This window comes from Scyliorhinus torazame, chromosome 10, assembly GCF_047496885.1.
Source record: "Scyliorhinus torazame isolate Kashiwa2021f chromosome 10, sScyTor2.1, whole genome shotgun sequence".
Classification (NCBI taxonomy): Eukaryota; Metazoa; Chordata; class Chondrichthyes; order Carcharhiniformes; family Scyliorhinidae; genus Scyliorhinus; species Scyliorhinus torazame.
Genome location: NC_092716.1, coordinates 32,555,602 through 32,581,197, shown reverse-complemented (window position 1 = coordinate 32,581,197; position 25,596 = coordinate 32,555,602). Strand labels below are relative to the sequence as shown.

General features: G+C 49.2%; 1 protein-coding gene across 1 annotated transcript in view; it reads left to right on the top strand.

Moving 5' to 3' along the window:
* Positions 1-25,596, top strand: part of plcg2 (phospholipase C, gamma 2) — a 291,774-nt gene that overhangs the window by 196,798 nt on the left and 69,380 nt on the right. The window contains exons 6-13 of the mRNA XM_072517925.1: positions 345-428; positions 1,309-1,352; positions 3,071-3,143; positions 4,624-4,725; positions 19,973-20,091; positions 21,296-21,381; positions 21,639-21,759; positions 24,129-24,297. Coding sequence (XP_072374026.1) covers positions 345-428; positions 1,309-1,352; positions 3,071-3,143; positions 4,624-4,725; positions 19,973-20,091; positions 21,296-21,381; positions 21,639-21,759; positions 24,129-24,297 — 798 coding nt within the window. The remainder of the gene's footprint in view (positions 1-344; positions 429-1,308; positions 1,353-3,070; positions 3,144-4,623; positions 4,726-19,972; positions 20,092-21,295; positions 21,382-21,638; positions 21,760-24,128; positions 24,298-25,596) is intronic.

Sequence of the window (25,596 nt, the reverse complement as noted above, 5' to 3'; positions counted from 1 at the left end):
TCTACACTTCCTGGGTCCGTATCCCTCTATTCCCATCCTATTCATGTATTTGTGAAGATGCCCCTTAAATGCCACTATCATCCCTGCTTCCACCACCTCCTCCGGTAGCGAATTCCAGGCACCCACTACCCTCTGTGTAAAAAACGTGCCTCGTACATCTCCTCTAAACCTTGCCCCTCGCACCTTCAACCTATGCCCCCTAGTAATTGACCCCTCTACCCTGGGAAAAAGGAACTTTTTATCCTGGAGCAATCTCATTCATTTATATTGAAGTTGGCACAGCAATGAACATTAGTGCTGTCCAGATATTCCAATGTGAAGTAACTAAATGTCAATCCTCACAGGACACGGGAAATTCCAAGGACGACTTTACCTTTGAACATTTTCACCAATTCTACAAGAACGTAATGTTTGAAAGCCAGAAAGTGGTAAGTGTGCCTTGCGACTGAAGATTCAAGTACCTCAATGTTTCAGATCCTTACTACTACTTCCTGTTGCTTGTGTTTGTGAATTCCTTTTCCTGTCATGGAGGGGAGCCACAATAGTTTATGAGAAGACCCACGGCCATCAAAGATTAATGTTCTCAATTCAGTTCAATTAATCTACGTCAGGCTTTTGGCCCACAAGCTGCTTTTTGGCCCCTTTTTATGTGGCCCCAGGAGCCACTGTTCCAAAGGCTGGTGAGACAGGTTAGTGAAATTCAAGACTTTGCAAGGATCTGCTTCTCCAAACACAGGCTGTTCCTTTCCCACATTTGCTGCTGGTAGGTTCACCAGTGAGGAATTCTGAGGTCTCCCTGCCTCTAATATCCCCTTTCCCACCCCACTGACTATCAGGCCCCCGCCACAGAATGGACCATTCATGTCTGTTGGTGACTGTTGATAGGTGGCCTTTGCACCGCAGGATTGTGAGCCATTACCTGCTTTGAATGATCGGGAAGTCCAGATTAAAATATATTGTGTCCCATTTCAGAGCAAGGGGCAAATTTCAAATTGGCCCTGCTGCTCACTCACCAAAATCTGACCCACAGGTAAAGTTAGGGCTTGCGGTTTAAACTCACGCCCCCTAGTGAGGATTCTGTTGTGTGACATTGCAGTTACTGTCCATGATGACATTTCAATCAATGCACTTCAGGATTATGCGGGCTACTTGATAATTCAGTCTTATAAATGCAATGTTTCTATAATGTAGTCCCCCCCTTCTTTAACTCCATCATTGCTGTTGCTCATATTGACTTTATCTTTCTTGCTTTTAAAATAACGTGATGGCAAAAATTAATACTGGTCAGTAAAATGTATTTTTTTTCAGATTCTTGACACCTTTAAAGTCGAGGGATCTGTATTTATTCTTGGGTAAGAAGAAGACACTTTTTTTTTAATGCTGGGAGGGTGAAATCTCACGCTGTTGGTCCAAGGGGGCCTTTAGATCGCAGGTTAATATAGATGATGGAGCCAGTAAGCTAACCTGATCTAATCATTGCAGAATATGTCAATAAACATTACAGACCTTCCATCATATCAATCAACTGTATATTGAAGAATTTTACGACCTGACCTGGAAGACCAGACCGAGTTTCGATCAACATTGCACGAAGGTTGCCTTCCTCACATCTATCCAAAATTGACCTTTCACCAGATCCCTTGTTCTGATGCCCTGGGGCATCTTACAGTGATGTTCCAGAGTTTACCATGTGCATTGTTTAGAACCATGCATACTTCTAGTGAGTCCCTACTCAGTACTAGCCTCTCAGAGCAAATGATTTCCTGCCCCTCGAATTGTGCCTGGATTATCTCTGCTGTAATTTTATGAGAGGCCTCTTCATCCTCCAAAGTGAATGTTGGAAACAGTTGTGCATCCTTTCTCCAGGATTCTGCTCGTCTCCCACCATTGCACCAGCCACTGATTTGTTTGGTTACAGATTTTGGGCCAGATTCTCCCAGCCACATGTTTCTCGGCAGCGGGAGTCAATGTGCTGTCTGCTGGCAGCGGGATTTTCTACTCCAGCCGCTGTCAATGAGAATTCCCATTGAAGACGTCCCACGCCACCGGGAAACCCACGGGCGCGAGTGTGCTGACGGGGTATCAGAGAATCTCGCCGCCAGTGAATGGCCGGAGAATTACATCCAATTATTACAGCTAATTTCATTTGTACACAATTGCTTGCCTCCTTTGACTCAACTGCGCCATCCCTAGTTCAATCTCCCCTATGAATTTGACCACTTTCATTCAGACTTCTGAATCCACATTGTCGATGTATAATTGGAAGATGAAAGTCGATGAAAATCGCTCCACACTCAACTTTCAATCCCCAGAATTTTACCCTGACTTCTGTCCCCTAACACGTCCCCAGTCATTTGTTCCCTTCAGCCAATCGTTATCCTTCCCCACTTTTCACCTCGAATTGCCAAAATAGGAGAAAACGACCTCCATTTTCACAATCTCAGTACATTGCCATTTTGCAGTCAATTAACTACACTCGAAGTATAGTCACTGTTCTAAGGTAGGAAACACTTCAACAAATTTGCACATACTCCAAGACCTACAAACAGCAATATGAGGATGACAAAGTAATGTGTGTGGTTCAGGGAGAAAGGTTCGCCAGGATGTTAATCGGGGAAAACGATCGCGGGCCTGGCCACTGTGGAGGCCCTCCCCAGAGTCTGCTCCTTATACCCCCCCACCAGGACGGCCCCCGCAGCCAGAATGTCGAGGTCCTGCCGGGTTGGACCATATGCAAACGATGTGGGTGGGACTTGGCCTGTCGAGCGTGCAAAGTCGCCGCGGGGGCCGCTTTTAATGGCCCCCGACCGGCGCCGGCGGGTTTGGCCGGGGCCATCAAAAGCAGCTCCCGCGGCGATTCTCCAATCGCTGGAGAATCGGCGGCCCGGCGTTGGATTCGCGCGCCCCCCCCTGCCGCCAATTCTCTGACCCGGCGCAGGCTCGGAAAATCCCGGCCATGAAATTCGCAGAACAAAGAAATTTAGTACGCAGCTCGGTTACTCTCACAGGTACTTTGTCTCAATTTCATTTCACCTCATTGCCTAACTTTTAGTTTGCTCTCTGCTTGCAGAAGAACAGATAGGCTCACTGCTTCCGTTCTGTACCTGCATGATTTCCAGCGCTTTCTACTCCATGAACAGAAGGTAAAATCACAATGTTTAGATTGGCACAAAGGTGTGATCAGACTTGGGTTTTAAAACTAGATTCCATCTCACTTAAAGGTTAGAAACGATTCCAAAATTAGACTAATAAAGGCCAAATGGTGCAACTGAGGAGTGGTGACATGAAGAGTGTTGTCCATGCATCAATTTGAGTTGGATGATCAACTATGATCGCGATGAATGGCGGAGCAGGCTCGAAGGGCAAAAAGGCCTCCTCCTGCTCCTATCTTCTATGTATCTATGTATCAAGGTCAATCATTGATTCTACCAAGACTAGGCATTGTGGCCGTCTGTGTAAACCACCCTGTTTCGACAGAATATTGCGAGACATTAGATGAAAACTTGCTTGCAGCTCACCCAGCTCGATTTTGAGTGGCTCGTGAAGTCGGTGACCAGTGAACCTGCTTGAAACAGATGGGAACATTAAATCAATATTTAAATCAGGGAGCTATGGAAGGCATTTTTGCTCATCCCTAGATTCCCTTGAATTGAATAGCTTGCTATAGGCCATTTCGGAGGGCAGTTAAGAGTCAATCACATTGCTGTGTAGGCCAGACCAGGTTAGGAGAGCAACCTTCCTTCCCTGAAGAAGATTAGTGAACCAAACAGGCTTTTATGACAATCGATAAGAGCTTTTTGAGATCAGCTTTCAATTCCAGATTCTATTAATTGAATTTAAATTCCACCAGCTGCCTTTGGTGGGATTTGAACCCTTGTCTCTAGCGCATTAGCCGAGGCCATGGATTACTAGTCTGATGATATTACCACTATGTCTCGGATGCTTGCTGGAAGCTGCTCCCCAAACAGATACATGTTTATTTTATTAGAAAAGATTTCTGTGAGGCCACAAGGAATATAAATGCTCCTTCTGGCATGAGCCAAGGTCATTGGACAGATTGGCAAGGAATTGAGCTCAGGATATGGCCAAAAACAGAAAATGCTGGACAATCTCAGCAGGTCTGACAACATCTGTGGAGGGAGAACAGAGCTCATGTTTCGAGTCCGGATGATTATTCGTCAGAGCTAGAGAGAACTTGAAATAGGATGAGATTGATACTGTTGTGTGTGTGTGTGTGTGGGTGGGGGGGGGGGGGGGGGGGGGGGGCGGTGGAGCAGTAAGGGCCATATTTCCATCCCTCTATCACCTTCACATGGTGATATAAAGGGGACCTTTAACATCACTTTGAGGTGAAGCCAGGCTTGCTGTCTTCAAGAGACCCCGCCTCACCAGAGTGATGGCACAAAACACGCCGCCTTGCTTTTTATTGCCAATGTGTCAGAAGATCTGGAGTGAAAACCTGGCTGCTCTGGGGAGAAACACGCCCGTTTTCGGTCAGAACCTGACACTTTGACATTTTGGGGGAAAATCCCGCCCTAGGATTTTTATGACACTTAACAATAATCATATAACTTGAAATCATCTTTTAGGACAATCTCATGTGTCCCTTTTTCTACATTACAGGAATCATGGGCCAGTGATGTGAAGAAGGTTCGCGAGCTGATGACTCGGTCTATTTATGATACTTACAGAGAAACAAAGGAACCATTCTTCTATGTAGATGAGGTGTGTAGTCTTTTATGATATGGCGGAAGACTTAATAAGATGTGGTTAAGAATGCCAATCCTTCGAATGCAAGTGAACTTTCTCAATTCTTATTCATTTCAAATCTTCCTCTGCTGTTGCCTTCTTTAGGACCATCCCTTTGCTATTTTTAGAGGTTGCTGAGCTAACAGTTTCTGCTTCCCCCCCCCCCCTCTTACTGGTTCCAAAGCTTCCATCCAACGGCTCACTTGAGAACTGCACATGTTTCATTTGGTTTCTTCGACGTTGAGGAATATTGATAATCAAACGTCTGAGAGTTCAGAATCATGGGGCTGGATTCTCCGATTTGAGGCTATGTCCAGAGCATGTGTCTAGTCTTATGACAAAAAAGTCGGCGCCACCCCCGCACCGATGCTCCGCCCGATGGGGGCTAGCAACCGCGCCACGTAAAACCTCCGGCGTTCCCGACAAAAACCGCCAGAGAAATTCCATAGCCGCGCATGCGCACGGCGGCGACCTGCAGTGGTCGCACCATACAACATGGCGCCGGCCGCTTGCGGACCCGGCTTGTCAGATAGTGTCTCCCTGTAACCCCCTTCGCCACCCCCGGACCACCCCCCACCAGTCCCTCCAGCCCCCGCCAAAGTCCCCCAGCCGGCGGAACGGCTCCCTCCTGACTTTGGTGACGCTGGACACAGTCTGCAGTCGCCACGTGAGGTTGACCACAAGTGACCCACGCCGTCGGGGGGTCGGCCCATCGGAGGTGGTGCATCGGGGGAGGGCCTTCCGGTGTGGCGTACTCGCTGATGATGCCGTTTTGGAGGGGGCGGAGCATCCGAAAACAGGCCCCGCCCCGATTTCGGCATCAAAAGGGATTCAACGCCCAATCGCCAAATGCGATTCTGGCATCGGCATTCGGAGAACCCCGCCCATGATTTCTTTGTTTTGATTACAGAATCATAGGAAGCAGCCTCTCAGCCAATCACCCCTATGTTGTCTCTTTGAAAGAACTACCCACTTAATCCTGTTCCCCTACCCTTTGCTTATCCCCTTTTAAATGTTTCATTTACCCAACTACCGTATAAAATCTCTTCAGGAGGGTAGTGCGATGGCGCAGTAGTCAGCCTTGCTGCTTCACGGCGCTGGCGTCCTAGGTTTGATCCCGGCTCTGGGTCACTGTCCGTGTCGCGTGCACATTCTCCCCGTGCCTGGGTCGGTTTTGCCCCCACAATGAGGGTGTAAATGGGGTGATTAAGGCTAAGTAGGATGCTGATGTTGGCACATAAAGAGATTAGAGTGTGTGACTAGCAGAACAAAGCTGAGCAGACTTCGAACAAAATTCTGCAGATGCTGGAATTCCAAAATCAAAACAGAAAAAAAGAATGCGCATATAATAATAATCTTTATTGTCACAAGTAGGCTTACATTAATCCCACAGGTCTGGCAGCATCTGTAGTGAGTGAAACATAGAGGACGTGACTTAACCACCCCGAGCGCCTGGCGCAGATCTGGGCGCACCTGCAAAATAGAGGGAAGGCCAAAATCGAGATTCGCGTCAGTTTGCCACCTAACTGGCTCAGAAGGCGAGTACCGATCTCGCTACCCAGAGAGTTTGCAGGACAGCTACATCTTGGGACACTCGGAGCTCACCGGCGTCTTCGAGGACCACCCCAGGATGATGGCTTGGCTCTTGGGGGATAAGGGATACCCGTTGAGGTCCTGGCTGTTGACGGCAGTGCGGAAGCTGGAGACCAAGGCTGAGATCTGATATAACAAGGCCCATGCGGCCACCCATGCTGTCATTGAGTGTTTCGGACTGCTCAAAAGGTGGTTCCTCTGCCTGGACCACTCTGGTGCAGTGCATCCCCCCAGAGGGTCTCCCGCTTTGTGGTGGTCTGCTGTGCCATCCACAACCAGACACAGTAGAGGGGCGACATGGTAGAGGAGGAGGAGAAGGGACATGCAGCCTTCTAAGGAGAAGGAGGCGGGCCAGGAAGGGATGGAAGACGAGCCCGGGGAGGACCCACAAGAGGAGCCCGAGAATGGAGGACAGACGGCGGCAAGGGTACAGCCCGGCTGCCCATCCTCCCCGACCTGACTACCCTGTTCCATCCTCCCAGAGTCTGTGCAACATCACCCCAGGGTGACGGGCCTGTGTCGGCACTGTCAGCGGGCCAATATCCAAGGCAGGCGAGTGATGCTCACTCGCTGTGAGGAATGGTCTGGTGCCCCTCAGTTTATGCCAATGTCTGACTCCTATTTTCTGCTGACAGCGCGCTCACACCCATCCTCTGAACAGGGTCTGCATGGGGGGATTTTGATCTTGGACCATCCTGCCCAGGGGGCAGGGAGTGGGTGGAGCGGAGGGCAGCAGGGGCTGGGTGTGCAGGCAGGTCCGCTGTGAAGATTAATGTGACAAAGGCTTCACAAGAGACTTCACATGTATCAAGTGAAACATGTTTAAACAGTAAACATTGGACATTTCTATTTCCCCTAGCTGCACATAGTGACTCCCCAACCCCCAGTGCCCACTCTGGCTCCTCAATCTTCTTCATCTTATGTGGTCTCCTCTTATGTCTAGGTGTGTCCCCAGGATGCACATCAGAGATGGAGGCAGCCTGCTACTTTTCACGCCCTGATGCTATTGGCGGGTGTCCTCTGAGGGCCTGGAGCCAGAGGGCCCTGGCCGACTTACCCGTGTCCCTGGCTTTGCTGTGCCACCTTGTTCTGCCCACTGCCCTTGAGTGCCGGTGTCAGCAGAGGGGATTGGGGAGAACAGGAGACGGTTGTCGTCTCCCTTGGTGCCAGGCCCCGGGTTGGCCTCCAGCACTTCCTCCTCCCTGACAGTGCCTGTAGGGCCCTGGGTCGCCATGGGATGACGGGGCAGCTGGAGTGAGCTCCAGAGGCCTTTGTGTCATCTGGCTGTGACAGCCCTGGCGCCTCCCCGTTGTCTGCACCATGGTGTTGATGCCCTCACCAATGTTCCTCAGTGACTGGGCCACACTCATTGCAGTAGCCCGGCAATGCCCCCTGCTTCTGGGACACGTCCCTCAATGACAGGGACATGATGTCGAGGCCCTCAGCCATGGTTGTCACAAATTGAGCCATGCCTGGGACACCACCATTCAAGATGCTGGCCTTGTGCTGCAGGCTTTCCACTGCGGTCGCCACCCTAGCAGTGTTGGCCTCGGTGCCACGCATCGGATTGGATGGGATTTGTTTATTGTCACGTGTACCGAGGTACAGTGAAAAGTATTTTTCTGCGAGCAGCTCAACAGATCATTAAGTACATTAAGTATTAAGAGAAGAAAAGGGAATAAAAGAAAATACATAATAGGGCAACACAACATATACAATGTAACTACAAAAGCACTGGCATTGGATGAAGCATACAGTGTGTAGTGTTAATGAGGTCAGTCCATAAGAGTGTCATTTAGGAGTCTGGTGACAGTGGGGAAGAAGCTGTTTTTGAGTCTGTTCGTGCGTGTTCTCAAACTTCTGTGTCTCCTACCCGATGGAAGAAGTTGGAAGAGTGAGTAAGCCGGGTGGGAGGGGTCTTTGATTATGCTGCCCGCTTTCCCCAGGCAGCGGGAGGTGTAGATGGAGTCAATGGATGGGAGGCAGGTTGGTGTGATGTCAGCATTGTCAGCATCATCTCCTGCACCCATCACCTTTGGGAGTCATCCAATCGGCTATGCCCTTGCTGGAATGTTGCTGACATCCCCTCCTGTGTCCTAGCACCTGCATCAATTCTGGGATAACTTTGTCTTGAAGCTCGGCATCTAACTGGGACTCAGCTGAGTCCTGGGATCCAGTAGACCTCCGACTGCTGACTCCCTTGGATGTCCCTGCCTGCACCTGATGTCCAGCAGCAACTGGGTGGTGCTCACCAGATTGTGCCCCAGAAGCCTGTCTACTAATGTCGCTCACCGAAGTGTGTGTCTCCGCGCTAGTGGAGGGTAGGGTAAAAAGCTGTAATGCCTCGATGGAGGACTCCTCGGAGCTCTCCTCTGAGGTGGTCTCATGGGTGGCAGAGAGGGGGACAACTCCGAATGGTCCTGCCCCGACTGATGGAAATCCTGTGGGAGAATGGACATGTGGCCAGTGAGAGGGCAGGATCATTTTGTCTGATATGAACAACTCACTTGAGACGGATCAACTGGCTGAAGCGACAGTGGATCTCACCTCTGTGGTTGAGGCCAACCTCGCTGTCAGTGACTGCTCTCTCCGCAGACAACCCCACGATATCCAGGGCCCATTCTTCATAGGGAGTGAGGACTTGTTTCTCTGGTAATTCATATCCCGTCTTGGCCCTTTACCGCTTATTATGGGCTATCTTCTGCGGGACAAAGAATTGGCGTTGTGAGCCGCGCGCCTGATGCATAGAGGGGGTCTATGGCAGGTGGCACCACAAACTGGACATGAAGGGGTTGTGCTGGTGGTTGCCAGGGGGTTCTGAGGAGCAAGCATGAAGATTGAGGTGTCAGCCAGTGATTTGTGGGGCGGGTTGGAAATTTGAGGAATAGCAGGCGGAACTGGTGCCAGGAGAGAGGTGGTAACTTACCCTTGCAGCTTGGTGGAGGTTGTTTGTCTGACATTGGCCGCTGATCCTCCTGGTCATGCTGCCCACACCGACAGCCGCTGTCACTGCCTCCCAGGCGGTATTGATGACCCCACTGCTGGTCCTCCAACTGGAACAGGGGAACAGGATGTCCCCTCTCGCATCGACAGTGACCAGAAGCCTGTCCAGGTCAGCATCCCCAAAGCGAGGAGCAGGTCTGCGCACTGCCATTCTTGTGTGTTGTCTGGGAGTGAGTAGTGAGGGAGCGTTTAATAGCAGCTCCCCCTTGTCAGCGGCGAGACACTGAGGTGCCAGACTGGCGAATCAGACAGCGAGACAGCCAGTACTGGCGAGAAGCTCGCGGGGTCTAATTCTCGGGCCTGAGAGCGTATAAAAATGGTCGGCGATCTTGCCAGCACAGCCATCGAGAAACACCCCTCCAATCACCCTCAAAATGACACTTTGTTGACCTTGAAAAACGTTAACTGTCTTTGTCTCCACTTGCTGTGGTATGTGATGTTTTTACTGGTTGATTAAGATTGCATTTCTCACCCTTTAATATTATTTATCAATGATCTACAAAGTTTACCAAAATTGTGCTCTGTACTGAAAGCAGTCAACACGGGAGCAGTTCCAGTAACTCGGCATTTCAGCACTGCAGGTAACTTAGCACGGGTAGTTTCAGTTCTGGGGACCGTTCCCGGACTGGAGGAAGTTCAGAGTGCAATGGTGAATGTGCGGGGTCGTGGGGGAAGGAGGATTTAACTTGGGGGATTTCAACAATGGAGATTTTCAACACATGGGAGTTTCCATAGTGAGTAGTTTCAGAATGAGGAGGGTTTTGATATGGAGGAAATTTTGATATGGGGGAGTGATAGATTTTTATCTTTCCTTTGTTGTATTTGAAATAATCATTTGGTGTATCGGAACAAATTTTACGTTGAGATATTTTCGAGTTCCATTCATCGCAGATCAAAACAATTCGGCCCTTTTCATATACTGGGGAGCAGGAGTTGCCAGGAAACTTAAATCACCCTTATTGGATTCACGAAGAAATCTTCAGAAGCCTATTTGTTAAAAAAAATTAAATTTAGAGTACCCAATTAATTTTTTCCAATTAGGGGTCAATTTAGCGTGGCCAATCCGCCTAGCCTGCACATTTTTGGGTTGTGGGGGCGAAACCCACGCAAACACGGGGAGAATGTGCAAACTCCACACGGACAGTGACCCAGAGCCAGGATTGAACCTGGGACCTCGGTGCCGTGAGGCCGCAGTGCTAACCCACTGCGCCACCGTGCTGCCCTTCAGAAGCCTAGTTAAGGAAATGCAAAATTCCTGTTCTGAATTATGTTGACCCAAAAGGTTGACTTTTATTCTCTTCACAGAAGCTGCCCGAGATATTGCCATGTTTCATTTTTTTTAAATTCACGGAATCAGCAATGTTTTACACTCCACCAAGTCTCCTTTGTTTATTTTGTGGGTAGCTGACAGGGTGTCGTTTACAGGTGTAATTTTCTAACTTGTGAGGAAGATGTCAGCCTAAGTGTAAAGTGCCTGAGATATGGGGGTCCTCACATTTTCCCTGGATAACAACGTCCTGCTCTTGCTGTGCCTGCCAGGGAGAGGCCGACAGCAGAACAGGAAGGATAATCAGGGAAATCGTGTCGGGTTCACAACCCTTTTATTCCTGAGGGGCGCCCACCCACGTCTTAAAATCCCACAGACCCTCTGTGACATAGCACTTGTTTCTTTCTGCACAAAATGTAATTGGACAATTAAACAAATACATTTGATTCTCGTTTTTAAAACTTTTACTCGATGTGAAACCTGTTGCCAGGGCAGTGCACTGTAGGGGCACAGTCGGAGGACTCCCTTCTTCTGCTTCACTTACCACATCTATGACCGAGTTATGAGGACGATTTCAGGCAAAAAGAGCAACTTGTTTCAGGGGGGGAAGGTCACTGTAATTGAGTAACTGGGAGGAAGAATCAATCCTGAGGTGAGGCTACCTCAGCTAATCTCCCTGACATGGGCAATTTAGTCCCCATATCATTGTGGACAGCGGGGGAGCCTGGTGAACGGCACCGGATTTAAACATCAAGAGCATTCGGGCGGCTGCCACCCTGCCACCGGCCCTGCGTAATCTCACTCAGCCACACTGAAGGCAGTTGACCCATCTTATGGCTGAAGAGGAAAATCTGAGATAGCCATTGGAGGCATGATCCGCAGACAGAACCATCTCCAATGTTCTGCATGTCCAGTAGGCTGGGTAAACTCGAAAGGGACACTTTGAACATTCCATACCCAATGAAGCCTTTAGTTTTTTTTAGAGTGCATGACCGATTAATTTAAGTGCATGGGCCCTTTCGGATATTCTGCACGGACAACACACATCCCTCTAATTTAAAGGGCTGTCTTGTGTGTGGCCTGTACGGGAACTTTTGGGGTATGTGCAGCATCAGGGGAAAGGTCATCTATAACGCTTGGCTCTTTCAACATGCACCTAAACTCTCTATAGTTGGGTCAGTAAAATTGTCTGTTGGGGGTAAATTTCCGAATTAGAGTTCATAATACACATCTGGACCCTGCATCTGTTTCCTGACACCGATTCAGTGGAACAATCGAACTATATTGCCTCCCACCCCCTGCCCCATTCTGCACCACAGTGCCTGGCTCTTAATGGGTCTGTTGGTGTCTTTAGTTGTCACCGTTCCTGGAAGGATCTGAGGATTTTACTCTCGTTCAACATGTCCCCTTTCCTGAAGACACAGAAGTAGCTTTCACATTTACACTGAAGACACCCAGCACGAGCTCACTGCCACCTTGTTTGACTCCCCGACATATTGGACTGCTTATCCGACATCAGTCCTGGATGAGCAGAAATGTCCTCCAATTGAATGTTGGGAGGACCAAAGACATTGTCTTCAGTTCTGCTGCGACTCAGTTCCCATGTTCCCAATTCCATTCCTCTCCCTGTCTGACACTTAACCAGACTGTTTGAAATCTTTGGGCGAGGTCTTCCAGTAGGATCTTCCGGTTCTGCCAATGGCACCCATGCTGCGGGATTCCCAGCGGCGGGAGGTGCATTAAATGGGAAATCCCATTGATAGCGGCGGGTCTGGAAGATCCTGCTGCCAGCCAATGGGAGGTTGGCTCCCACCGCCAGGAAACACTCCGCGGGGAGGCCAGAGAATCTCACCCATCATGTCTTCGCTGGCCTTGTGATGAGCTTCCAACTTTACATTCGCGCCATTGTGAAGACCGCCTGTTACTACCTCCGTGACATCATTCGCCTTCACTCCTGTCTTAGCTCTTCTACTGCTGAAACCCTTAATCATGTCTTTGTTACAATTAAACTTGATTGTTTTTCAATGCATTCCTGACTGGGCTCCTGAATTCAACTATCCGTATACTTGAGGTCATCCGAAACTCTGTTCCTCAAGTCAGCACGATGGCACAGTGGTTTGCACTGCTGCTTCACAGCGCCAGGGACCCGGGTTCGATTCCGGCCTCGGGTGACTGTCTGTGGGAAGTTGCACTTCCTCCCCGTTGATGTGTTGGGTGCTCTGCTACACAGACGAACCAACACTGTTGCGAATGGTACAACTCAGTTTTATTGCTAACATTTATTTACAGTGGTAAACTGGTTACTGAGGTTCGATCATAACCCTAGAATCTGTGGACCTATTCCTAACACTATCTTGTAGAGGCACTCAGCACATGGTGGATGTCTGAGTGGCTTGCTATGAGCTCTGTGCCCTGAGCTGTCTCCTGCTGGAATGCTCAGGAAGTGTCGTGTTCCCTGATTTGTACTGTGTATGCTCTTGCCTGTGATTGGCTGTGGTGTTGTGTGTGTGTTGATTGGTCCATTGATCTGTCCATCAGTATGTATGTGCTATGATGTTTACCTGAATATCATGACACCCGTGTCTACGTGGGGTTCCTCCAGGTGCTCCGGTTTCCTCCCACAGTCTAAAGATGTGCAGGTTAGGTGGATTTGCCATGCTAAATTGGTCCTTAGTGTCCCAAAGTTAGGTGGGGTTACGGGAGGAGGGTGGGGGCATGGGCCTGTGTGGGGTACTTCCAGAGTGTCGGCGAGACTCGATGGGCTGAACAGCCTCCTTCTGAACACTCAGCAAGTCCCATTCGCCTATTACCCTGTGCTCGTTAACCTACACTGGCTCTCGGCAATGTATTGATATTAAGATTCTTGTTCTTGTTTTCAAATCTTCCCATGATCTTGCACTATCCTTATCTCTATAATCTCCTCCAGCCTCACCGCCCTCCAACGTATCCTCCTCCCGCTCCTAAGTTCTGTGTTTCTATGTTATGTTTCTGGCTGCTTGAACACCCTGATTTTAAACACTCCACCTTGGCCGAGGCTCTCAGTTTTCTGGGCGTTAGGCTCTGCAATCCACTCCTTAATCCTCTCCAACTTTCTATCCTCCTCGAAGATGCTGCTTAAAACCAACCTTTCACCAAGCACTTGATCCTCTGACCTTCTAACTCCTTGGGCGAGATTCTCCGACCCCCTGCCGGGTCGGAGAATCGCCGGGGGCTGGCGTGAATCCTGCCCCCGCCGGTTGCCGAATTCTCCGGCACCGAATGGGCCAAAGTCCCGTTGCTAAAATGCCTGTCCCACCGGCGTAGATTAAACCACCTACCTTACCAGCGGGACAAGGCGGCGCGGGCGGGCTCCGGGGTCCTGGGGGGGGCGGGGGGGGGGGCGTGGGCCGATCTGGCTCCGGGGGGTGCCCCCACGGTGGCCTGGCCCGCGATCGGGGCCCACCGATCCGCGGGCGGGCCTGTGCCGTGGGGGCACTCTTTTCCTTCCGCCTTCGCCACGGTCTCCACCATGGCGGAGGCGGAAGAGACTCCCTCCACTGCGCATGCGCGGGAATGCCGGCCGCTAACGCTCCCGCGCATGCGCCGCCCGGAGATGTCATTTCCGCGCCAGCTGGCGGGGCACCAAAGGCCTTTTCCGCCAGCTGGCGGGGCGGAAATTGGTCCTGCGCGGGCCTAGCCCCTTAAGGTTGGGGCCCGGCCTCCCAAGATGCGGAGCATTCCGCACCTTTGGGGCGGCGCGATGCCCGATTGATTTGCGCCGTTTGGGCGCCAGTCGGCGGACATCGCGCCGATACCGGAGAATTTCACCCCTTCTGTGGCTCGGTGTCAGATTGTGTGTAGACCACCTTGGGACTTTTATTGTGTTAAAGGCACTATATAAATTGTCATGATATTCAAACACACACATCATGATAGACACACCAACAGACAAATCAGAACACACAACACCACAACCAATGACAGAAAGATATAAAAGCACAGACACGACCCCCGGTGGTCAGTATTAGCTGGAGAGGAAGACCAGGACAGACCTGCTACCAGACACACTCAGGGAGACAGCACGTGCAGAGTATCCAGAACGAACTGTATTATAAGAGTTAAAATAAAATAAAAAAAGTTGTACCACATACAACTGTGTTGGCTCATCTGTGCACCAGAGCACCCAACACCACATGGTACAGGAGTGGATCGATACCTGCCGGCATACCTCAGTGTACACAGACAACCAGCAGTGCCCAGGCAAAATGATACAGCTCCCATTCCGCAGCCGCTCCAGTGCTACGGCGATCTCCGCGAAAACTGGCGGCGATTCCGGCAAGTGTTCGAATTGTTCCTGGTGGCAGCTGAACTCCAAGACCTGGATGATAGCGAAAAAATTGAATTTCTCCTCACTATCGCCGGTGCAAGGGCAAGAGAAATATTCACAAGGTTCAGGTTCTTCAGGAGGCAGCAAAGGTACGATTACCAGGCAGTCCTGGACAAATTCTCCAAGTACTGTGAAGAAAACGCAATCCAATCGGCAAGTAAAGGTCAGAAAAGCTGCAGTACTCACCTCGTGGCTGGGATCCCGGAGCCCGAATTCCCAGAGGCCGAAATCCCGGGCCTGAGAGAGGGCTGGGTCGAGGTCGGCGGCCATCTTGCTAAAGGTATCACGCTAGCACAGTTGCACGAGCAGTGCGCAGAACCGGAAGTTTCGTTTGCGCATGCGCGAGATGCTGCGCATGCGCAGTCAAGAAAACGGCCATCGGTAAAGGAACAGCGATCTGAGCATGCGCAGTCGCTTCCCGAGCGTCAGGTTGTCAGAGGCCCCAGACTGCACCAATTTAAAGGGGAAACGTCCCAAATCCAATTTAAAAGGGAAACGTCCCAAATCAAAAAAACAAAAATCTGTTAAAGCTGTAAAACAACCTTCCCTCACCTGGAATGACAGCACATTGCCGCAAATTGACCCAGGAGATGAATTTGACCTCCGAAGAACCCTCCGACAAGCAGTTACCTACGCACAAGCCGATGATTCCGACCTCGAATACTTCGATGACGATCTTTACAGTGTTTCCGGACCTCGCGAGCCCAATGATAGCTCCGTGGTCCTATACGACTATGACTCAGACGAACCTTTCGTGTTGCACATTGGCGGCCCCCACATTGAATCCGACGCAGATGCGGATTCATTTTTCGGATTTGAGGATCTTCAATCCAGCAGATATGACGTCCCAACTTATCAGTACCGGATGATGCTGCAGCCTGACATTAACAGACAGGGAGCGCTGCAAGCACACGGAGAGCGCCCTGCTGCCACTCAGAGCGTGGTCCACGTCCCGCTCAACGTTCCCGACTCTATGAAAGAAGACATGCAAGACTCCAGAGCGCAGTCCTCGCATGAACCAGAAGTGACTCCAGTGTCACAAATCTCCACAGCTGAACCGGCTTGAGGACCAGCCCATTCTTGAGGCGGTCACCCATTAGACTGGACTTATAACGCTGTTCATACGTTAAAAAAGTCAAACACTTCTGTATTATAACCTGTTGTTGTTTATTGTTCCAGATATCGTCTGACCGGACCACTGTTCAAGTTTTTTTTTTCTCTCGCATCCATGTTTTGTTATGGTACAACCTTGTTAGTGTGACGCACCCGACATCGCCCCATGTAAATAGTTACGTCATATACACACGCTGTACACAACACACGCACACACTCTTAGATGCACTCACGACACGATTATATTTATAACCACGTAGGCACATATCTTTGTAAAAAGGGGGGATGTCATGATATTCAAACACACACATCATGATAGACACACCAACAGACAAATCAGAACACACAACACCACAACCAATGACAGAAAGATATAAAAGCACAGACACGACCCCCGGTGGTCAGTATTAGCTGGAGAGGAAGACCAGGACAGACCTGCTACCAGACACACTCAGGGAGACAGCACGTGCAGAGTATCCAGAACGAACTGTATTATAAGAGTTAAAATAAAATAGAGTTGTACCACATACAACTGTGTTGGCTCATCTGTGCACCAGGGCACCCAACACCACATAAATAATAGGTGTAGTTGATACTTTCTGTTTGGAGCTGTCCAAAGTATCACAATGTATTTAACATTGATTCAGAGGGTCCAGTAGGCTGGGAGCCCCTGGTTCCACTTTTCATCAGCCTGTGGATGAGGCCTGATGTGGATATTTTGTAGCAAAGGTAGAAAGTATCAGGGGCGTCATTCTCTGACCCCCCCCCGCCGGGTCGGAGAATGGCCGTTGGCCGCCGTGAATCCAGCCCCCGCCGAAGTCTCCGGTACCGGAGATTGGGCGGGGACGGAAATCGGGCCGCGCCGGTTGGCGGGACCCCCCCGCTCAATTCTCCGGCCCGGATGGGCTGAAGTCCCGCCCAGAAATTGCCTGTCCCGCCGGCGTAAATCAAAGCTGGTATTTACCGGCGGGACCAGGCGTAATGGGCGGTCTCCGGGGTCCTGGGGGGGCGCGGGGCGATCTGACCCCTGGGGGTGCCCCCACGGTGGCCTGGCCCGCGATCGGGGCCCACCGATCCGCGGGCGGGCCTGTGCCTTGGGGGCACTCTTTCCCTTCCGCCTCCGCCACGGCCTCCACCATGGCGGAGGCGGAGGCGGAAGTGACTCTCCCCACTGCGCATGCGCGGGAAACTGTCAGCGGCCGCTGATGCTCCCGCGCATGCGCCGCATTTCCGCGCCAGCTGGCGGGGCAACAAACTCCATTTCCGCCAGCTGGCGGGGCAACAAACACAATTTCCGCCAGCTGGCGGGGCGGAAATCCCTCCGGCGCCGGCCTAGCCCCTCAATGTTGGGGCTCGGCCCCCAAAGATGCGGAGCATTCCGCACCTTTGGGCCGGCGCGATGCCCGTCTGATTGGCGCCGTTTTTGGTGCCAGTCGGCGGACATCGCGCCGTTGGGGGAGAATTTCGCCCCAGGTGTGGCATCGTGAAACAGAATATAAATGGATGAGCCTGAGTGGTGGTTTAATCCGTTTCTCTTTATTCACCTAGGCTGCCAACTGAGGGAGCAGTGCTCCAGTGGGGTGGGAGGAGACAAATAATAGCATGAAATCCATGTTGAATGGGAGATCTTTTATTTAGGTGCAGTTCCCAGGGGAGCCACTAGGTGACAGCACCATTCCAGGTCTGGGGCGGGATTCTCCGACCCCCCGCCGGGTCGGTGAGTCGCCGGGGGCTGGCGTGAATCCCGCCCCCACCGTGTCCCGAATTCTCCGCCGCCAGAGATTCGGCGGGGGAGGAAATCGCGCCGCGCTGGTCCGCCGATTCTCCGGCCCGCGATGGGCCGAAGTCCCGCCGCTATCAACCCTCTCCCGCCGGCGTGGATTAAACCGCCTACCTTACCGGTGGGAGCAGTCGGCGCGGGCGGGCTCCGGGGTCCTGGGGGGGGGGCGCGGTGCGATCTGGCCCCGGGGGGTGCCTCCACGGTGGCCTGGCCCGCGATCAGGCCCCACCGATCCGCGGGCGGGCCTGTGCCGTGGGGGCACTCTTTTTCTTCCGCCTTCACCATGGTCTTCACCATGGCGGAGGCGGAAGAAGCCCCCTCCCCTGCGCATGCACAGGGATGACGTCAGCAGCCGCTGACGCTCCTGCGCGTGCGTGGACTTGTGCAGGCCGGCGAAGTCCTTTCGGCCCCGGCTGGCGTGGCGCCAAAGGCCTTCCATGCCAGCCGGTGGAGCGGAAACCACTCCGGCGCGGGCCTAGCCCCTCAAAGTGAGGGCTTGGCCCCTAAAGGTGCCAAAGACCTCCGCACCTTTGGGGCGGCCCGACGCCGGAGTGGTTCCCGCCACTCCATCACGCCGGGACCCCCTGCCCCGCTGGGTAGGGGAGAATCCCGCCCCTGATCGCTGATATTGAGCACAAACGTCAGATTGTTTAAGACCTCGCTTGGCAGAACTCTCGAAATCCAGTTGAGAAGCCCTGATATAGTGAACTTTACCAGCCCATCTCTTCAGACGGGCAAATGTTTGATACAAAGGGAGCGAGAGAGAGAGAAAACTATCATTGAAAAGAATGAGAGAAGAACCAACTCAGCAGATGTCACACTGACATCGTTATTAAATGAACAGCTCTAATCATGAACATGCACGAATGAGCATGAATTTAAATGCTTTGGTTCATTTGTACCCTAGATCCCAGAATAACATTGCAATTAAATCACAATGATAGTAATACCTGCGTCAAGAGAACGTTTGTTTAAATTTCAATTGACTTGGAAGAAGAGGCAAAATATGCCAGCAATTTCCTTTTTGGTTCGCCCAATGAGTCACCACAATTTTTGTGGAGGACCCGTGTTTATACCTTCGTGAGGGATTTTGTTTCCCCCTGAAATTGGGTCAGCCGATTGGGAGAATCCTCAGGGAATCTCCCAGCGTAGGTTTTGGAATACGAGTTCAATTTCTTACCAGTAAGAGCTGCCTTTATAATGCGGTGATTGGCTGGCGATCACACTCAGGAGCTCATGAAAAACTCCTTTTCAGATTGGGCGAGTCAAGGAGCAAAGATTCCAAATTTCTAGGGAGATAAATGATTCCCCGACAGCGACGACTCAGAACAACCTGAGGTGTGCCTCTGAAAGGCCAAAGTGGCTTGTAGCAGGGGGCTGACCTGCCTGATCATAAAGCAACAAGTTGTGCTGGGTATGTCTGTTTGTACTTTCATTTCAGATTTGGTCCATTTAGAAAAACACTGCTTTGAAGTCTTTCTGGGATAACGTGTAACTGGAACGTTGTCTCTTTAACTTTCTTGCCCATTATTTTTCTCCTTCCCCTTTCTGAAAGAATTAATTTCTCACAGATCTGCAGAACTCAGATGGTGTCAGGTGTCTCGCCTAAGAGGCCGTCATTGATTTTCAGGCCATAACCAGGGAGTGTTGACAAACCATTTTACCTGTTGTGGGGAAGCTGCGGTGGGGTGGGCAGTGGGGGCAAGAGGTGAAGGACATGGCTTGAATACGATTCTGCACTTTCCCAACTTCCACACAAGTGTAACCCCAGTGGGGCTCACTGGAGAAGGACCCCTCGCTGATTCTTTTGTCCCTGCACCAGAATGCTGGACCCAATGATGTAACCTCCTTCCTGGGAGCAGCTAACCAAATGCAGGTTGGTGATTAAACTTAGGCCCATCTTGGTCTGCACAGCTTAGTGGCCACTGGAGAACTTGCAAGCCGTCAGAGAAAACTTTGGTTTTTAATATACATTATTCATACCATCCTCTGTGGTTTCCTGTTAAAATGCTAATCAAACTGTGTTAAAACTATGTTCAGATTCATTTTGCATAAAGATTAAATTGCTGAAATGCTTCTTCATTTTTTCATTATTTTCCAGTTTTTGACATATTTATTTTCAAGAGAAAACACCATCTGGGATACCAAGTATGATGCCATTTGTCCCCAGGATATGAATAATCCATTATCACATTACTGGATCTCATCATCACATAACACGTAAGGAAGGAATTTACTTTGCCTGGTTTTAAAGGAACATTTTTTCATAAGTTAGAGACTAATATATTTTTTAAAAAATTTATATTGATGTTGCATGAATTAACAAATTACCTTTATTTCCTTTAACCACCTTGTCCAGGACATGGCTTGTCCAGGTCATGGCTTGTCTAGGACATAGCTTGGCTTTCAAACAAGGTTGGGCATGTTGGCTAAAACAGTGTGCAGCATCTTCATTAATACTCAAAAGCATTGACGCTGGTCAGCAATAATCAGTTACCAATTATTTGAGACATTTGAATGTGCGATGTGATGTCTGGGGAGTTCAACTCCAACAAGTACAGAACTTTATGAATCCACATATCATATGTGGCTCAAATGGGCTTTATTATCATTAAATGCTGATCCAAATTGTGACTCAGGTCACCCACAAACTCTTATTCTTCTACTAATGGAAGACTGGGGGAGCATTTGATATTTCTTTCAGCACCGCATACCCAGTTTCCCAGAGTCCTGCCTCCATATCGTCACCACCACACCGTGTCCGCCAATCATAATAATAATAATCTTTATTAGTGTCACCAGTAGGCTTACATTAACACTGCAATGAAGTTACTGTGAAAATCCCCTCGTCCCCTGTTCGGGTACACTGAGGGAGAATTCAGAATGTCCAATTCACCTAACAAGCACGTCTTTTGGGACTTGGGGGAGGAAACCGGAGCACCCGCAAGAACCCCACGCAGGCACAGGGGGAACGTGCAAACTCCTCACAGAGAGTGATCCAAGCCGGGAATCGAACCCAGGTCCCTGGCGCTGTGAAGCAACAGTGCTAATCACTGTGCTGCCATGCCCGCCCAACATTCTTAATAAATATTAAAACCAATCATGAAATACATCTCAGAATAATGGTAACACATCTCAAATAATCTTTCAGTTTTGAAAAAGAGCTTTGAATGATAGAATATACAACTCAGAAATGTGTCATTTGCCCATCAAGGGCTATAAGGGCATTTTTCTGCATGTGAATTATCGAATGTAAACCCATTCTCCTGCTCAAATTATGTCACATTCAAGCTGAGTAGGACTATTTAAAAGGAAATCAATCATATGCCTTTCTTTCAATGTGTCGGTAATATTACATATTTAAAATAGTGTATGTGAAGTCTTTTTTTTACTGAAGTTACTACTGTCACTATTCTGTTTGCAGGTACCTCACGGGAGATCAGGTCCGCAGTGATTCATCTACAGAAGCATATGCTCGATGCCTGAGGATGGGCTGTCGATGTATTGAGTGTAAGTTGAGTACATAGGAAAATAAATCTATGTCCTCTGCATTTGTGCCCTCAGTCCCTGTTAAACAGCCTGAATAGATCTACATTATCAATATCGTTCAATATTCTAAACGTCCAGGATCATTTCTCACTTCAGCCTTCCCTTCACTTCACTTGAAACTTAGCTTTTAGAGTTTCGTACTGGTTTCTGTGAGATTTTAATCACATACTTTCTTTCCTATATGATACTGATGCTGCATTTGCTCTTGATCGTTTCAGTGGATTGCTGGGATGGGCCGGACGGGAAACCAATTATTTATCATGGCTGGACGCTCACATCCAAAATCAAGTTTGACGATGTCGTTGACACCATCAAAGCTCATGCCTTTGTTTCATCAGAGTGAGTTTCCACTGCATATTTTGTGTTGTTCTGTTAGCTGCTGGAGCAGTGCTGTGACTGCAGGCTGTATCGATCGCCACATCAGGGGTTCTGCCCATTCATCATACTGCAAGGATCTGGACAATGGAACATCTCTCAGTTCTGATTAAGGGCACATATGTGAAATGTTAACACAAGAAATATGGGCAGGAGTCAACCATACTGCCCGTTGAGCCTGCTCCACATTTCAATAGGATCTTAGCTGATCCTGGGCGTCAGGGTTATTTTCCTGCTGTTGCCCATATCCCTTTGTTCTTTCAGAGACTGTCCCCCCCCCCACCCTTCCTTATGTCTGAGCTGCAGTTTATTTCCAGCATTGTCTTTTATGTTTCAGATTTCCAACATTTACAATTCTTTTTTTAATTTGGTACTTGATCCATTGAGAGTGAAGGCTGGCTGGAATGCTGGTCTAATTTCCCCGGAGTAACTGAGCTGTACTTTAAGAACTGTTGTGTTTAAAAAAGAATTGTTCTTGGATGTCAGCAATGCTGGCGAAGGGCAGCACGGTGGCACAGTGGGTTAGCCCTGCTGCCTCACGGCGCCGAGGTCCCAGGTTCGATCCCGGCTCTGGATCCGTGTGGAGTTTGCACATTCTCCCCGTGTTTACGTGTGTTTCACCCCCACAACCCAAAGATGTGCAGGATAGGTGGATTGGCCAGGCTAAATTGCCCCTTCATTGGAAAAAAATTAATTGGGTGCTCTAAATTTTTTTTTTAAAAAAGCAATGCTGGCGAGCCGACACTTATGGCACATACCTAATGACCCTTAGGATGCTCTCAATAGTGCACTGCAGTGTGGACCGTCAGTGTCATGAAGTGCTCAAATACCTTGTATGGAAGATGAACCTTTCAGCCATCTGAAAGAAGGGAAAGCTTGCATTTACAGTACACTGTTCATGACCATGGGATGTCCCAGGGCTCATTACAGCCAATAAAGTGTTTTTGAAGTGTAGTCCCAGTTGTAATGCAGGACTTAGCGGCCAATTTGGACACAGCAAGCTCCCACAATGTCAAAACGACCAGATAATATATTTTTTTGCGATATTGATTGAGGGATGAGCATTGGTCAGGACACTGGGCATAACTCCACTGCACTTCCTTGTTTGATCGTTTTTTAATGTCCGGATGAGAGGACTGACGGGGCCTCAGTTCAAGGCCTCATCCAAAAGACTGCACCTCCGACAGTGCAGCATTCCCTCAATACTACACTGGAGCACCAGCTTTGATTTTTGAATCTACAGTCTTCTAATTCAGAGGTGAAAGTGTTACCCATTGAGCCATGACTGACACATCGAGGAAGCATCACCCCTGTCAGTTTTTGGAAATGAATATTCAGCTCATGTCCGGGTATCCTCACAGCATTCAGCATTTCCCTGAGTGGCATCAGAAGAAATAGTTTGGAATGAGGATGTTACCTTTTGAAGAAACATGAATGAAAAAATTGCTTATTGTCACAAGTAGGCTTCAAATGAAGTTACTGTGAAAAGTACCTAGTCGCCGTATTCCACCGCCTGTTCGGGGAGGCTGGTACGGGAATTGAACCCGCGCTGCTGGCCTTGTTCTGCTTTACAAGCCAACCGTTTAGCCCACTGTGCTAAACCAGCCCCATATGTATAAAACAATGATATTTTGCTGCCGCTTTCAAGTATTTGATCTGATACTACTTGGCTGTAATTGTTTGCGTCACTTTAATGCAAGGGAATGAGTTACTTATTTCAAACAGGCAGGACTGAATTTTAGGGGCTTCCAATTTTCCGGCACGAAAGAGGGGGCCAGTTTAACTGCCTGGTGACGGGCACCCAAGAGCAGGTCGGGGTGCCAGCACTGTCTAGGCAGCCAATGGTCACCCTATTCAGGGATTTATTGTTAAAAGTATTTCATTGCAATTTTGTTTGTTCGTTTATGGGCTAGGATGTTGGTGTCTGGGCCAGCATTTATTGCCCGTCCTTAATTGTACTGGAACTGAGTGACTTCCCAAGCCATTTCGCTTAAGAGCCAACCACATCGCTGTGGGTCTGGAGTCACGTGTAGGCCACACCAGGTGAGGACGGCAGATTTTCTTCCCTGAAGGGCATTAGTGAGCCAGATGGGTTTTTACAGTAATTGACATGGCCGCCATTAGACGTTGAATTTCACATCTTTTATTAAATTCAAATTTCACCATCAGGCATGGTGGGAATCAAAAGCTGGGTAATATCCTGGGTCTTTGCTTTTCAAGTCCAGTGACAATACCATCAGGTATTGGCTACATGCTCATTGGCTACATGCCATGCCATTCAGATGTTATCTGGTATAGCGGATGTGGCACTAATTCTATGTTCTCATTTTAAGGTATCCAATCATACTTTCAATTGAGGAACACTGCACTGTTGAGCAGCAGAGGCATATGGCGACCAAGTTCAAGGAAACGTTTGGCTCCATGCTTATCACCAAACAAACTGAAGCAAACGCAGAGCAGTTACCATCCCCAGCACAGCTCACAAATAAAATCATCATCAAGGTGAGAGTGTCACCTTGGGTTTACCATTTTCACAGGAGTTGAATTTGTCACAGTGCGGTTCAAACGGGAGATGGTAGAAAAACAATTTTCACATTAACAAAATTGAATTTGTTACCATAAGTCTTTCTAAAATCCGAGACAATCGCTGGAGTTTAAACACCGGAAGAAAGGTTCTTTCGGAGGGAAAATGGGATGAAACACCAATGTGCAGCCACCACCAGAACAGGCGCATGAATTTATGGGATGTTTGAAATTTTCTTCTCATCTTGTAATAAAGTGATATCGACAAATACATAATTGAAGACTCGGAATCAAAGACTTGGAAAGGAATAATTTGATTAGAGATAGTCAACACGGTTTTGTGAAGGGTAGGTCGTGCCTCACAAACCTTATTGAGTTTTTTGAGAAGGTGACCAGACAGGTAGATGAGGGTAAAGTAGTTGATGTGGTGTATACGGATTTCAGTAAAGCGTTTGATAAGGTTCCCCACGGTAGGCTACTGCAGAAAATACAGAGGCATGGGATTCAGGGTGATTTAGCAGTTTGGATCAGAAATTGGCTAGCTGGAAGAAGACAAAGGGTGGTGGTTGATGGGAAGTGTTCAGACTGGAGTCCAGTTACTAATGGTGTACCACAAGGATCTGTTTTGGGGCCACTGCTGTTTGGCATTTTTATAAATGACCTGGAGGAGGGCGTAGAAGGATGGGTGAGTAAATTTGCAGATTACACTAAAGTCGGTGGAGTTGTGGACAGTGCGGAAGGATGTTACAAGTTACAGAGGGACATAGATAAGCTGCAGCACTGGGCTGAGAGGTGGCAAATGGAGTTTAATGCAGAAAAGTGTGAGGTGATTCATTTTGGAAGGAATAACAGGAAGCCAGAGTACTGGGCTAATGGTAAGATTCTTGGCAGTGTAGATGAGCAGAGAGATCTCGGTGTCCATGTACATAGATCCCTGAAAGTTGCCACCCAGGTTGAGAGGGTTGTTAAGAAGGCATACGGTGTGTTAGCTTTTATTGGTAGAGGGATTGAGTTTCGGAGCCATGAGGTCATGTTGCAGCTGTACAAAACTCTGGTACGACCGCATTTGGAGTATTGCGTGCAATTCTGGTCGCCGCATTATAGGAAGGATGTGGTAGCATTGGAAAGGGTGCAGAGGAGATTTACCAGAATGTTGCCTGGTATGGAGGGAAGATCTTATGAGGAAAGGCTGAGGGACTTGAGGCTGTTTTCGTTAGAGAGAAGAAGGTTAAGAGGTGACTTAATTGAGGCGTACAAGATGATCAGAGGATTGGATTG